This window comes from Phyllostomus hastatus, unplaced genomic scaffold, assembly GCF_019186645.2.
Source record: "Phyllostomus hastatus isolate PE091 unplaced genomic scaffold, TTU_PhHast_1.1 phas_scaffold_1066, whole genome shotgun sequence".
Taxonomy (NCBI): Eukaryota; Metazoa; Chordata; class Mammalia; order Chiroptera; family Phyllostomidae; genus Phyllostomus; species Phyllostomus hastatus.
This window is the reverse complement of record NW_025334004.1, coordinates 31,937,117-31,950,211: the sequence shown is the minus strand read 5'-3', so window position 1 is coordinate 31,950,211 and position 13,095 is coordinate 31,937,117. Positions and strand designations below refer to the sequence as shown.

Here is a 13,095-nt window from a genome sequence, read left to right as displayed (position 1 = left end):
GTCGGAGGCGCAGCAGTGCCCACCGACAGGGGCCTCACCCACCCTCTAGGGACCCTGTTGCTCTCATCTCCAGGGAAACGAGACCGATTCTCTCAGCCTTTCCCCCAGGATCCACCTTCACATCCGAGCACCAACTTCAGGGGCCTCCCCCGAATGCGGCTCCAGCTGCCCACCCCTCGCTACCGACTGCATGCCCGAACTGGACGAGCCCTTCCGGCGGCGGGCGCGGCGGGCGCGGCGGGCGCAGGTACAGTCCGCCCTCCGCAGCCACCAAGGCAGGAACACCTGCAGCCTGAGTATCGGCTTGAAAGCATTCTCTCTCGCTTTACAGAGGAATTCGTCAATATTTGGTTCACTCTGCTACTTTAAAAGCAGCAACCTGCCGTGATAAACCTGAAAGTACTGTATTTTGAAGACGTGAATGGCTGCTGGCATAAGTCAATGATGTAAAGACACATTCACGCTCAGAGCAGAATCGTGATTCTGCGCGTCCTGCGCACTAAGAGATTCTGGGGTCACATTTAAAATACTCCACTCGCGAGACCCAACTTTTAACTCAGGCTTCCTTTATGGCTGCAAAACCCCAGGTGCTACAGGGACCAGACTGATGTTCCCTTGTTTTAAACTAACCTGCCCCTCGCTGTGCTGAGTCTGTAAACTTAGCTGTGGAGGTAACTGCTACCAACACGTGTTTCCTGCGACCCCTCTGGCTGGGGGCGTCGGCTGTCCCGTACTTACGGCTGAAAGGGGATGAAATGCTGTTTATCTTCGTCGTCCACCTTCCCGTTTATTATGTCAGTCACATCCATCACTGAGAACGAGAAGAGAACAAAGACCGTGGTGTTGAAACGCTGCCATCGGAGACAACAAACACACGGAGGAACTTCAGAACGTCTCCCGACAGGCAGCGGCCGGAACCTCACGGTGGAATTCTCTCACGTTCGAGCAAACCTCTCCCCGGCTGGGAAGGCGAGCGCGGTTCCCGGAGACCACTGGCCCACCCCACGCGGGGCCGGGGCCCGGGCGGCCGGGCTCCCGCGCACCGATTCCCCTGCCTCTCGTCCCGCTAGAGCCGCGCTCTCCAAGAGACCTTCCTGTGGTGACGGACAGTCCCCCAACAGCGAGCTCCTGAAGAGTGGCCAGCGTGATGGAGGCGCCGGACTGTTACTTGGACTTCCCGTCCCTCGGGTCCCATGCGGCTCCTCTGCCGAGTGTGGCGGCAGCAGGAGGAGCTAGGGCAACAGGGCTGTGGCGTCACCGTGCTGACAGCCCGGTGGGGCAGGCCAGGGAGCTCCACAGGCGTGTACGGACGGCGGGGTACGGTGAGTCCGGGGATGGAAAGATCTGTAGAGCCGGGGGCACCCAGGAGGTACCGGAGCCACAGAAAGGGGCGCTCACAGAAAACTCCTGATAGGAGAGGATGTTTCGAATCAACTTTTTTCTTTATAAATATTTTAAATTAAACGCACAGATTATAATAGAGTTCAATGAATTTTGAAAAACAGGTATATCCATGCACACACCACCCCGATCAAAATAGACATCCTTCCCATCCCCCACGCAGCACGTCAGCCTGTGAGAGCTGAGTGTTCCTGTCTGAACCGAAAGGGACAGCTGCGGCCGGCGGCCTGGCTGCCGTCGGGGTTCAGGGGGACCCAGCACTCACGGGAACTTACATGTCACGGGTCCCTGACCACCAAAGAATGTACAGCCTGGCGTGGGGACAACGCCCGACCCACACTCGCTGCCACCGGTCCCCCTGCCCTCCTGAGGGAAGCCCGGCCTCTGCAGTAAAAGTAAAAGTGTGTCTTCAAAGCCGCCACAGAGACGGGGAAGCTACAAAGCGTGCTGGAAAACTGCGGTGTTTCGACTGTGAGATCAGATTATACTCGAAAGAAACCGCAGGGCCTGCAAAGCCGAGGTGCGATGCTGAGGTCTACACTCAAGAAACAAGGAAAGAAAACGAGCAAGGACTTCCTGAGCTCAGAAGGGCAGCGCCCCTTGCACCAAACATCACTCACACGTGGCCAGTCCGATGGCAGCCCCCCGAGGGAGTCTGGGGGTGGGGGGGCGGGGGGGGGCAGCGCACTGAAGTCCCTGCCTCCTTCTCATCGCACCGATTCCGCTGGTATCATTTACCTGTATTTTCCCAGGTATAATGCATGCTTTTTTGTGCAAATTTTGGAGGGAAAAATAAGGATCCACATCATACACGGGAAGTACCTGAAATACCTGGTACCTATCCTCATGTTTTGTAATTATTTGTGACATAAAATTTCTTGTACCACAGCACGTTCAGAAATAAATGCTAAAATTCCTTTATAACACAAAAACACAAGGATCTCCATATAAATAAATAAATAAATAAATAGTTGAATTAAAAAATTAAAACAGACGATTTTTTCCCTGAAAGTTGGGGCCAAAACCGTGGGTGCGCATCATACACGGCAAAATACGGTAATCCTTATGAGGCAGTGAAGCATTCGTTTGAACCATCCCTTTCAATGGCTGGATGTGCTTTTCCAGAAAAGCCCAGGCAGAGCCCGGAGGACTTTCCGGCCAGCGACAACCCTATGCGGCACCGAGGCGGGGAGCGTGAGTCACTGTGCACTGGCCCAAACCCACGGGGCGGGCGCCGCCCAGAGCGGGCCCTCACGCAAACCAGGGACGGGGGACGAGGGCCCATCGGCTGCAACCAACACATCCTCTGGCGGGGGCCGTGGGGGCCACCCTGCGTGTGGGTGGGTGCAGGGGGTCGGCAGAAACACCGTGAAATCTCCGTCACTTCTGCCGAATTTTGCTAGGAACCTCAAACTGCTCTAAGGGTGCAGTCCGTTTGAAAGTAGTTAAGCCCAGAACAACAAAACGAACGGAGCCCCGAGTCTCCTGGTCATGCAGGTGAGGAATGAACACCTTCCGCTGCCGGCCAGCCGAGACCCCGGTGGCGGGCCGGAGAGGAAGAAGTCCCCGCGCACCCACACTCACGCGAACCCCGAGGCCCGCACACAGGACCAGGGCGGGCGAGGGCTGTGCCGTGAGACTCCTGGGCTACCAGCAAACGCTGAGGGAGCAGCACCTCCGGGAAGGGTGGCCGCCAGTGACACCAGTGACACGGACAGAGGTCAGTGAAGGCCAGCTTCTGGGGACACGCCGGGCTCCCCTCCCCAGAGATAACTAACCGGCCCCTCCTGCTCCCGGTTCGTCGTCCGACAAGAGAAAAACAGGGCCCAAGTATGGAGACCGAACTGCCCCGTACGTTGAGGAAACCGTGTCCACCTTGGCCTGTGGGCCGCTCGGGGCAAATCCACTCCCAAACCAACCCGCCAGCAGGCCCAGAACGTGCCTGGCCACCGCCAAGGGCTGGCGTCCCTCCGGGCCGAGTGTGTCGCTCGGGTCCACCAGGGAGAGGCGGCCGCTCGGAAACCCGACGTGCGGTCCCTCCCCAACACCCGGGCCACCTCCCGAGCCGCACCGGGACTGGCCGCCACCCACAAGAGGGCCGGCGGACTTTTTCCTCTGCCACAGACACGCTGAGGAATGGGAGGCCCGGCGGCCGCTCCGCTCCGCCCCGGGGGAGGTGCCGGCTGCAAACCCCAAGGAAGAGGAGGCGTGGGTTACCAGCCACCCCGAACGGCCGCCGCAGGCCGGAGGTCAGCTTCCTCGTGTTGTTGTCCCGCAGCTCCATGCGGCCCACGCGGACGATCTGGCAGACGAAGCTGATCTTCTCCCTCTTCAGGTCTTTGCTGCCGAGGTCCTGGGGACACGCGTTTCCGCAAGTTAGTTTGGGGCGCCGTTATTACTCCGCGCAGGGTCAGCAGACCCGGGCAGCCGAGAGACGCTCAGAGACGCGCTTCTCTGACCGGCTTTTAGCGTTTAAAGGAGCCGTCCCCACGACGAAAAGGAAAGGGCAGCGACAGTCAACTACCGTTAAGTGAGCTTGAGAAACAAGCTTAGGCCCTGGCTGGCGTAGCTCAGTGGATTGAGCGCACGGGCTGCGAACCAAAGTGTCGCAGGTTCGATTCCCAGCCAGGGTACACGCCTGGGTTGTAGGCCATGACCCCCAGCAACTGCACATTGATGTTTCTCTCTCTCTGTCTTCCTCCCTCCCTTCCCTCTCTAAAAATAAATAAATAAAATCTTTCAAAAAAGAAGAAACAAGCTTAAGAGATGTGTTCATGGGAACTCAGTCAGTCTTTGTTCTGGGGACCCTGAGGGAAGCCAGAGACCCAGGAGAATTCTGGGAAGGGTGTTATTACCGCTGAATGACCGTGCGGGACAGGCACCCCAGGGACCCACCCTCTCAAGTGGGAGGTGAGAGGTCAGGCGTGGGGGGAGGGTCACTAAAACCGCCACAAGAAAGGTGAGCGCGTCTGTGCAGCACCCCCGGGCGCACTTACGGTGAAAACGGCCCGCAGGTTGTGTAGCCGGTCTATGTCCTTGGGCAGTCCCGAGCTGGACCAGCGGACCAGGTAGTTCTCACTTGGGAGAGGAAGCAGAGGAAGTTCACGTTCCCACTGTCGCCGGGCAGCGGAGGTGCGGCCACCCCGGCTAGCAAGCGGCCACACCGGGGCCCACTGCCCGACGGCAGAAACATCCACGCCGCCAGACGCAGCCGCCGCCCCGTGAACAGAGGAGACAGGCGGCCGCCCACCCGAGGCGGCATTCGAGGCCTGCCTGGGCACGGTCCGCGGGAGGTTTCGATTCCGGGTGCCCAGGGCTGTAATTGCAGCGGAAGTAAGTGAAAATGGCTTTTCAGCCATGGTTGATTTTAAGGCGTAATTGTTGACTATAGTCTAAAATTCACCCCTCGTTCCTTTGTCAAACAGACTGTGTGCCTCGGGGCCTGGCTAACCAAGTATGACCTAAAAACACAGAGTCCTACGTCGAGAAGAAATGAAGTCCTAATCAAAAGCGAGAATGAAATTCACCCCCCTTCGTCCTGTCTCCCATCACGCACTCCCTTTTTCAATTCTAAGTAACACGAGTGCGGATGCTGGCGTCTTAGACACGTACCTCACCCCCAATTGAAACCCTCGCCTTCCCAGCGGGACAAAGAGAAAGTCCCACTGAGGGACAGAAGCCAAACATGGGAAGGGACCACCTCATCAGAAACGCCAGAGAAGACTGCCCACGGTTTACTGGATAGATATTCACTGCAGCCTGGACTTGGCTGGCACGGGACATAGATATTGACTGCAGCCCGGACGCGGTGGGCACTGGGACAGACACTGTACTCCTCAATGGTCTTGAAGAAAACACTAGTAGGTCAAAGGTCCAGAAGGACATTCACAGAGAACAGGAGTTCACAACAGCAAGTTTAAGGGAAGAGCGATATTTGGGGATCCGGATACACAATATCCTAGGAACACAGGAAACACAGCATTGCTACAATCTTCAGTGGCTACATCCTTAAACCTCTGCAGTCGAATTCCCTGGTACACGAGAAGGCTGACCCCGGCCCAGAGCCTGAGCTGCCTGCCCCTGCACTGTCCTGACAGAGCACCGGCTCAGCTGTGTGGGGGCGTCTGGCCAGGGGACCCCCTCCCCCCGCAAAGGCTCTCTGCTGGAGTGAGACTTTGTGAGGGCTCAAAGAGGACAGGCAGCAGCTGGGGAACGTCGCTGACCTGATGAACTTGGACTCCACGGGGTCATACAGAGACATGAGCACTTCGGCGTCCTCCCCGATTTTGCAGACCACGTTCTTGAGGTTGACGAACAGGGCCAGGGAAGGGGTGGCGGCAAACCGGGCCTGTCTGTTAATGTCCACGTTCTGCTTCTGAGACTGGGAGGGGAGGAAGCACAGCAGACAGTCGGCGTCAGCAACACCCGCCGCCAGCCCTGGCTTCGCGTAGCCCCCGCGGTCACCCGTCGGCACGACGTGGCAAAGCCACATGCCTGCGGCCGACGGGAAATAAGGACACCTGTGCGAGGGCCATGCCCACCCCCGGGTGCACCGAGCATCGTCTGCGGGGCTCCACCGTGTCCACGGGTCCGACCCACGAACCAGCACGGTGGCTACATGCAGAGCCGTCTGTTTAATGTTGGTTCTCCCAGGAGACTGACCGGCCCTCGGAGGACCCTCGGTCTTCCTCCCCACTACGTCCCCACTGCCCGGCCCACAGCAGGTGCGCAGCACCTGCCGGACGCACGGACGACCAGTCAGCCCCTCAGTTTCTGAATGCCCACTCTGCACAAGACCCCACGGACGGCCACAGGGGAAGAACAAGACCAGGAAGACGTGTGCCCTACCCTCGTCAAGCTGAGACGGCGTCACCCCCCCACTCGAGTCGAAGAGCACTCGCAGAATCGAGTGTCATTTCCCAGGAGACGAGGACCCGAAGGCCACGCCATGAAACCTGCCTCCTGATGCTCCCAACACCCCTCAAGGGACAGGGACAAAATCCCGTCGGGACGCTGGCGACAGTGTCGATGCCAGGCCACGTGCCCCTTGCCCCCGGGTGGGTGTGCTGCATGGCGGTGCCTGCACAGCCCCTTTTCCGGTGCCGCTGCCGGGCTCCGCTGACACCGGACAGGCGCCGAGCTCGGCGGCTGGGGACGCGCTCCCGGAAGTGCGCGGCGCAGGCCACGCGGCCGAACGCACTCACCTTCTCTTCCTGCAGCCTCTCCTCCACCTGCTTCGAGGCCACCTCGTGGGCTCTGAACAGGCTGATCGTGCTGGTCAGCTCCGGGTCCAGGATGTTCCCGTCTTCGTCCCTCACCACCAAGTCCAAGTCGAGAATTCTAGAACGACAAAAGTCCAGAACTCCGGGGGCCCGAACCCAGGGCCTTGAATGTTCAAGCACAACTTCAGCCCCAGCACCCGAGGGAAACACCACAGGGAGTCGGGGTCACCCACGAATGTGTAGGGGACGTAATTCTGCAAGGTCACTTTCTTTGACTAGAAACATTCCCTTGGAATTTTAAAAAAAAAGTAACAGAAACCTCCGCTGCCACAGTGCCTTTGCCTTACAGTGAGGAACTCGGCGGATCTACAAAGTCCAGGTGAAGTGCGTGTTACTAATCACTGTGCAAACACTGTGAACGGTCCACAGACACTCGTGCTACGCGTATTCTGGTAGGTTCCCCCACACAGCTCTCCCTCCACCTAGAGGCAGTTCCAATCCCTGAATTAGCCCGTCAGAAAACTCTCAATGAGGATGTGCTATCGTGTCTCGACACCAAACCTAAGGAAGTCGTCCACAGTAGCATGAGGCAACTTGCTGGCCGAACGGTTCAATGCAGCAGCCGACTGAACACGTGAGCGGCGTCTGGCCAATGAAGCAAACCCATCTCCACCAGGAAACATCCTCTCCGTTTTCGCTAACCCAACAAAATCGGTGAGTTTTACCGTAATTGTTATTTAAGGTCAAACGAAGACAATCACGTAAAGAACGGAAGCCAAGAGCTGGACGACAGCTGTGGCCTGACTGGTGTTCTTCCCAGTAAGACGGGAAGATCTGAACCATGGACGCCTTGCGCTCTGCCGTGGGGATTTTCTGCCTGCTGGCCACAACTCTACAGAAGCAGGAAATTTTTATTTTTTCTAACCCTACGACACAGGCAAGTCTGTCTAGAGAGAGGGAAGTGTCAATCGGAGAGGGCCTTCAGGAGGCAGGGACCGAGACGAACACTGACTCGGCAGCAGAGACCCCGTCCAGACGAGGTGCGAACACTCTGAGGGTCACCCCGTGCCGGACAGGGGTCTGCGGCCGCGCCAGGGGGCTTCGCGCTGGGAGTTCTGCTGGCCCACGGCGCCGTCTGGAAGGCGACCACAGGAGCCTCCTTTTTCCCCTTGAATGTCTATTAAGCACATTCACTGAGGGTGAAACAGACCACATGGGGCCTGGGAGCAGCGTGAGAGTGAACAGGTTTTTCCGAGCAAATAATCCGAAGCCTCTCGCCCTGCATGAAAACAGCCTGCAATGGTTGCAGGGTGCCCCACGAGGCACAGAGAGGCATTAAAAAGAAAGAAGAGCCCTTTAGGCTCTCGTTAACTGTCTTTGCAGCATGCTTCCCAGATATTACTGCTCATCCCAGCCCTGAACTGAATGTGCCCCTGGGCAGTCAGTGCTGGTGTGGGCGGGGTGCATGCTAATGAGGGGGGAGGGGATCTGGCCTGGTGTGGGAGGAGCTACAGAGCACCTGGCTTAGGGCTGGCCAGAGGGTCCTGGCCAATAACGCTGTCCGCACAGCACCGGCACCCTGAGGAGCAGAGCCCCAGGCCATGGGCCCACGGGCTGTCCACAGCTTGCCATGTACTCAGGAGGAAACCTCAAGTCAGAGAAACGTCTAGAAGAGCCCAGAGCCTGGGTCCTGAGCCAGAGCCCTCTCAAGGCAGGACCCAGGCTCTTTCCGGAATGCCACAGGCAACACCACGGGAAGGGGCCTGCCCCGGACCTGCCCAGGGTCAGCCCGTCCGGGGGCCTGTCTTCCTCGTGCCAGCCCTTCCCCGTGCCGTCCTGTGCCCGGGGGTGCCGGACCCAGAGGGCGCCTCCACTGCGTCGGCGCACCCCAGCCGCGCACGACAGCCCAGTGCCACGAGAGGCCGAGCCCGTGCGGCAGCCCTCGAGAGGAAAGGAGGGCGGACATGCCCAAGGACGCACAGGCAGAACTGGATGTGGGCCCTGTACGTGCGGTTTTCTAGGGCAGCGGCCTCGGCTTGCATCAAGCGACTTTCCTCCAACGTCTCCCAGAAACCGTTTTACTCCCAGACTCGCAGCACTGTGGCTTTTTCACTTTGTGTTATTTTTTCTGAAGGAACTAGAAAGACGTGCAGAGCACCGGTCTACAGAGAAATGCCGGCACACACCTGAGTTCCGCGGGCAAGACGCTGTCTTATTAAGGACCGTGTCTCCCATCAAAGCCGTGAATTACGTCTGGAAACACTTCCTCTCTGAAGCGGGCTGTTCCGGGACGTAATGTACTTTGGGGGTGTCCTGCAGCCAAATTAGCCAGGTGGCTCCTGAACCCAAGTTCAAAATACAATACTCGCACAGAAAATAAAATCAAAGCCCCGAGAGCTGGGTTTCTTCAGGCAGCCGGCCGTGAAGTGGGTTTCACTGCGGCCTTCTCAAACATGCTCTCCCCAGGGCCCACGCATTTCTGGGAAAACAAACCAGAACCTGCTCCCGCAGCCTCCCTAGTCCAAAGACTTCGTGGATGGAGCGAATAATGTGGCTTTCAGACACCTTTCACACCCGAAAGCATTAATCCCAGAAAACAAAAGGACGTTCTCCTTCTGGTGCTACAGAGAGGCTCTCCAGGTTACCGTGAGCGACGAGGGACGGACCGCCCCCTCGTGTCTGCGCGCGGGCACTGACGGGTAAAACCAGGGGCCTCCCCACCTGCTGCCTATCATGGGGCAGCTCTGTCTCTGGTGTCTGAGACTTCCGGCCAGGGGCCCCGGCAGTGGGAACCAGGTTTGTAGGAAGCGGGTCCCCGGGGTCTGCCTTTTATCAGCTCTCCAAGCGATGGTGACACCGACCAGCCTTTGCGACCCGCGGGACCAGATCACGTGTAAGGCTTCCTGCAGCTCTGACCGACCAAAGCACCCTTCTTCCGTCCGAGACCCCGCGGAATCAGGCTGCGGCAGTTCAGTTCCACTCCGGATCGGACATCGGGAGCCCGTGGAGGGGAGAACCTGCAGCCCGTGGAAGGCAGACCTGCAGCCCGTGGAGGGGAGACCTGCAGCCCGTGGCAGGAGGGAGCGCACCACGCCGACGGCGCCCCAGCACAGCTGGGAGGAGGCTGGCCGGAGGCGGGATCTCGTGCCCACACTCGCTCTGTGGTTTGTGTGAGATTCCCCTCGGCGGGCTCTACAGCTGTCTGCCGAAGCTGGCATCGCTCTACCAGTGACACATTTAAAGGGAACCTCTGGTGTCTCTTTCAACCCTGAGCACCCAAGGACCCACAGGAAGAAATCAGGTGCTTGTTACTGCACCAGGTACCCCCATGCCTGGCCTCCGGGTCAAACCCTGCACAGAAAACCCCTCCTTGCTGGGGACGTCGTCGTGGGGGGGACAGGTGCCCTAACCCCAGGCTCTTGAAGGGAAGAGCAGGTTTCCGCTATGACTCAGAAAACGCCTGGTTTCCGAGATGCAACAGAAAACCCCTCATCCTTCTCAAAGTGAAAATCACGCCGCCATTTGGATGTTGGAAGTGCGGTTTTTATGATAAAATATGATGTGAGCCTCCTCAAGGCCTACGCCGGTGTTGTGATACGGAACAGTTCAAGCGTGCAATCGCCTCTCAGGCAAACAAACCTGTTTCCGTAATCGATTTTGGCAGTGACCTTCTTCTTCAGCTCCTTGAGCTCGTCCTGCGGCAGCGTCCCCGACAGGATCTGCGAGCGCCACTCGATGAGGTCGTAGATCATGTGCCGCACACTCTGGAACATCTCCCTGTTGCCTTGCTGCGGGGGGACAGGGGGGTAGGGGGGGACAGAGAGGCCGGGTCAGCGCTCGGGGCGCAAAACTGCACCGTGCACCTGGCTTTCCACACACACACACACACACACACACACACACACACACACACACGCTTCACAGGACAGAATGCAATTCGGGTCAGATGACACGTCCTACGGAATCCGGTTCCTACCAGACGCCGAGAGACGAAAAGGCTACAAAGTAAAGGGTGATCCTCGGTAGTGCCGCCGGCAGGCCGGACTGCGGACCGCTGAATCCAGAGGACAATGATCCGGACCAAGAGTCTCAACGCCAGCCGCCCACTGGCGTGACCAGCTCCAGAGGGGCGGCCTCAGACTCCCCTTCGGAACCGGTCAGAGCGTAAACACCTCGCCTATCCGGTCTCCGGGGTCCCCGTACACACAGGGAAGCTGACCCGGGGGCCTCGCTGTCCCTGGCACTAGAGAGGACACAGCGGCCGACCCCCAGCACACGGTGGGTCACGCAGCACAGGAGGAGAGACTCCTACAAGAAGCTGGATCTGAATCTCCCGGCTCCGGGCGTGCTGATGCTGATGCAAAGTTCACCCTTCGTATCCCCTCCTACCTATTTCCGGGGCCCTGACGGCAGAAGGAAAGGCACCAGTTTTGCAATTGCAAGGGGACAATCCATCAAGAAAACTAGGAACGACCCACAGGAAAAATGACCCAGCAGTTCTTCCCGGGGAAAGAAATCTAGGTGAAAACCGAGTTCAGGGAAATCCAGGTGAAAATTCTGAACACATGGGCCCTATAAAAAATTAAAATGTGCTCATTCGCCGCTGATTGTTACAATAAGGTCTCCTCTAAGGAGAGGAACCTCACACCCCGCTGGGTGCGGTGTCTGACCTCCTTTCTGGGAATCGGGAAGAGTCCCCGCCACCCCGTGTCATAGAGCACCCCAGCAGACGATTCCACACCCCACCGGCTCTTCTTTAGAGTGTTATCCTCGTTTTTAATTAATTAAATGAAAACTAAATGGTGAAAACCAATGCCTTACTGAAAAATTATTTCCCCCTTACTAGTTCTCCTTGTCCATTTTCCTAAAGCCATCTCAAATATCTAAAACCCTCCATGGTTTGCTAACTTGTCCCCAACAACACGGTAGAGCAAAAACAAAACAAGAACAAGAACCGTCTATGAAAATAGCCCAAGCATTTCCCTCTGGCTGGGCACAGGCCCAGCCATGCAGGTCTGTAGAAGGCAAAGGCAGGTTTTAAGGAGGGGACGAGGGGGTCGGCAGGAACGGCCACAGGCCGGAAACCGTGTCCGCTAACATCTCAGCATCGGCTCCTGTTTGTGTTGCTGCCATATTTTTTTTTGTTGTTTAAAAAAATTGCTAAGTCAAACATGAAACACCGACTGCAAAATTGCTCGGATTTACACAAAGCATTCATCGCTAACTTTACGCTTTTAGGTTTTCGAGAACATTTGATGAACAATTACTGCAACTGCTTATTACTGCGTGTTTACAGGAAACCACTGTGTGGTTAGGAACGGCGAGGGCCCGCACAGCAGCTGCTGGCTCCGCGAGAGCTCTGTGTTCCGGAGGAGCCGAGGGAGCCAGCGGGCCGGCTGGCGCAGCCCGGCTCTCACACGGACGACATTAGCATATGAGAAGAAATCAGCCGTTGGGATGGAAATGCGGGCTAACAAAGGGGGATCTTCTGCAAAGATGAATTTACGCGCAAGGACAGGCCCTGAGGGAACACGGGAGGAGGAGGAGGTCGCAGCCTCCGCCTCCCTGGAGGAATGCGACTTCCTCCCCACGCAGCAGGACCGGGCACCTGCACACGAGTTCCCCACCCCCACCCCCGCCCTGACCAGCACGCTTCACTCACGACAGAAGGCCGTGCGGTTTTTCTCGGACGACGAGGGGCCGCACCTACAGGCCGGCCATGGCCACAATAAATACACAAACAGACCGTCTTCTACGGAACCCACCGATAAGCACCTACTTCAGTTTAAAAGCAGATTTGTGCTTCCAAGATCAAAGTATAAACACGTTGAGGGCAGACCCGGGCTGCTGGCCTAGTCCCGTCTCTGAAGCCACAGGGCTCCCTTTCGAACACCAGGAGGGAAGGGCCCGCGACCCTGCCCCTTACGGCCCCTCCCCTCCATCGCTGTGCGCCCTGACCGACACAGCCGGTCAAAGGGCCCAGAACCACCCCCAGAGGTTGGGCAGAACACTGTGCCGTGTGGCTTTGCCCTTTCTGAGTGTCACTGGTCCCGGAGGTCTGTCTGCTTTGGGGGCTCCCAGGGAGCGCAGAGCCCCCCACCACCACCCCGGGGACAGTGAAGGCCCAGAAAGACCACCGCCAGCGTCCGCCCGACCCACACCCCGCTCTCACCACGTAGAGCTGCCTCCAGATGGCGGACCACTCGCGTAGCGTCGTGGTGACTTCCTGGATGAGCGGCAGGTCGCCGGGGATGACCGTCTCATGTTGCCTGGGGGGGAGGGAGGGAGAGAGGGGGGAAGGGCAGCTCAGTGCACGGGTGCATGAACCTCGGCCACGTGCACCCTGTGACCCCGCCCCTGGGCCACGGAGTGCAGTGCCCCAGCCGGTGGAGAGAAAGCCCACAAATCGGACCGTCTCCCCGCACGGCACGCCTGCGTCTCTGGGAGCGACAGGTGGTGCTCGTGCGACGCC

The 13,095-nt window shown here is 58.2% G+C and overlaps 1 protein-coding gene across 2 annotated transcripts in view; it reads right to left on the bottom strand.

Moving 5' to 3' along the window:
• Positions 1 to 13,095, bottom strand: part of DOCK1 (dedicator of cytokinesis 1) — a 345,843-nt gene that overhangs the window by 292,789 nt on the left and 39,959 nt on the right. For both annotated transcript variants that reach the window (XM_045853767.1, XM_045853768.1), the window contains exons 5-11: positions 12,796 to 12,892; positions 10,263 to 10,411; positions 6,606 to 6,741; positions 5,625 to 5,782; positions 4,398 to 4,479; positions 3,619 to 3,754; positions 739 to 811 (exon numbers count right to left, since the gene is read on the bottom strand). In XM_045853767.1, the coding sequence (XP_045709723.1) occupies positions 739 to 811; positions 3,619 to 3,754; positions 4,398 to 4,479; positions 5,625 to 5,782; positions 6,606 to 6,741; positions 10,263 to 10,411; positions 12,796 to 12,892 (831 nt within the window). The remainder of the gene's footprint in view (positions 1 to 738; positions 812 to 3,618; positions 3,755 to 4,397; positions 4,480 to 5,624; positions 5,783 to 6,605; positions 6,742 to 10,262; positions 10,412 to 12,795; positions 12,893 to 13,095) is intronic.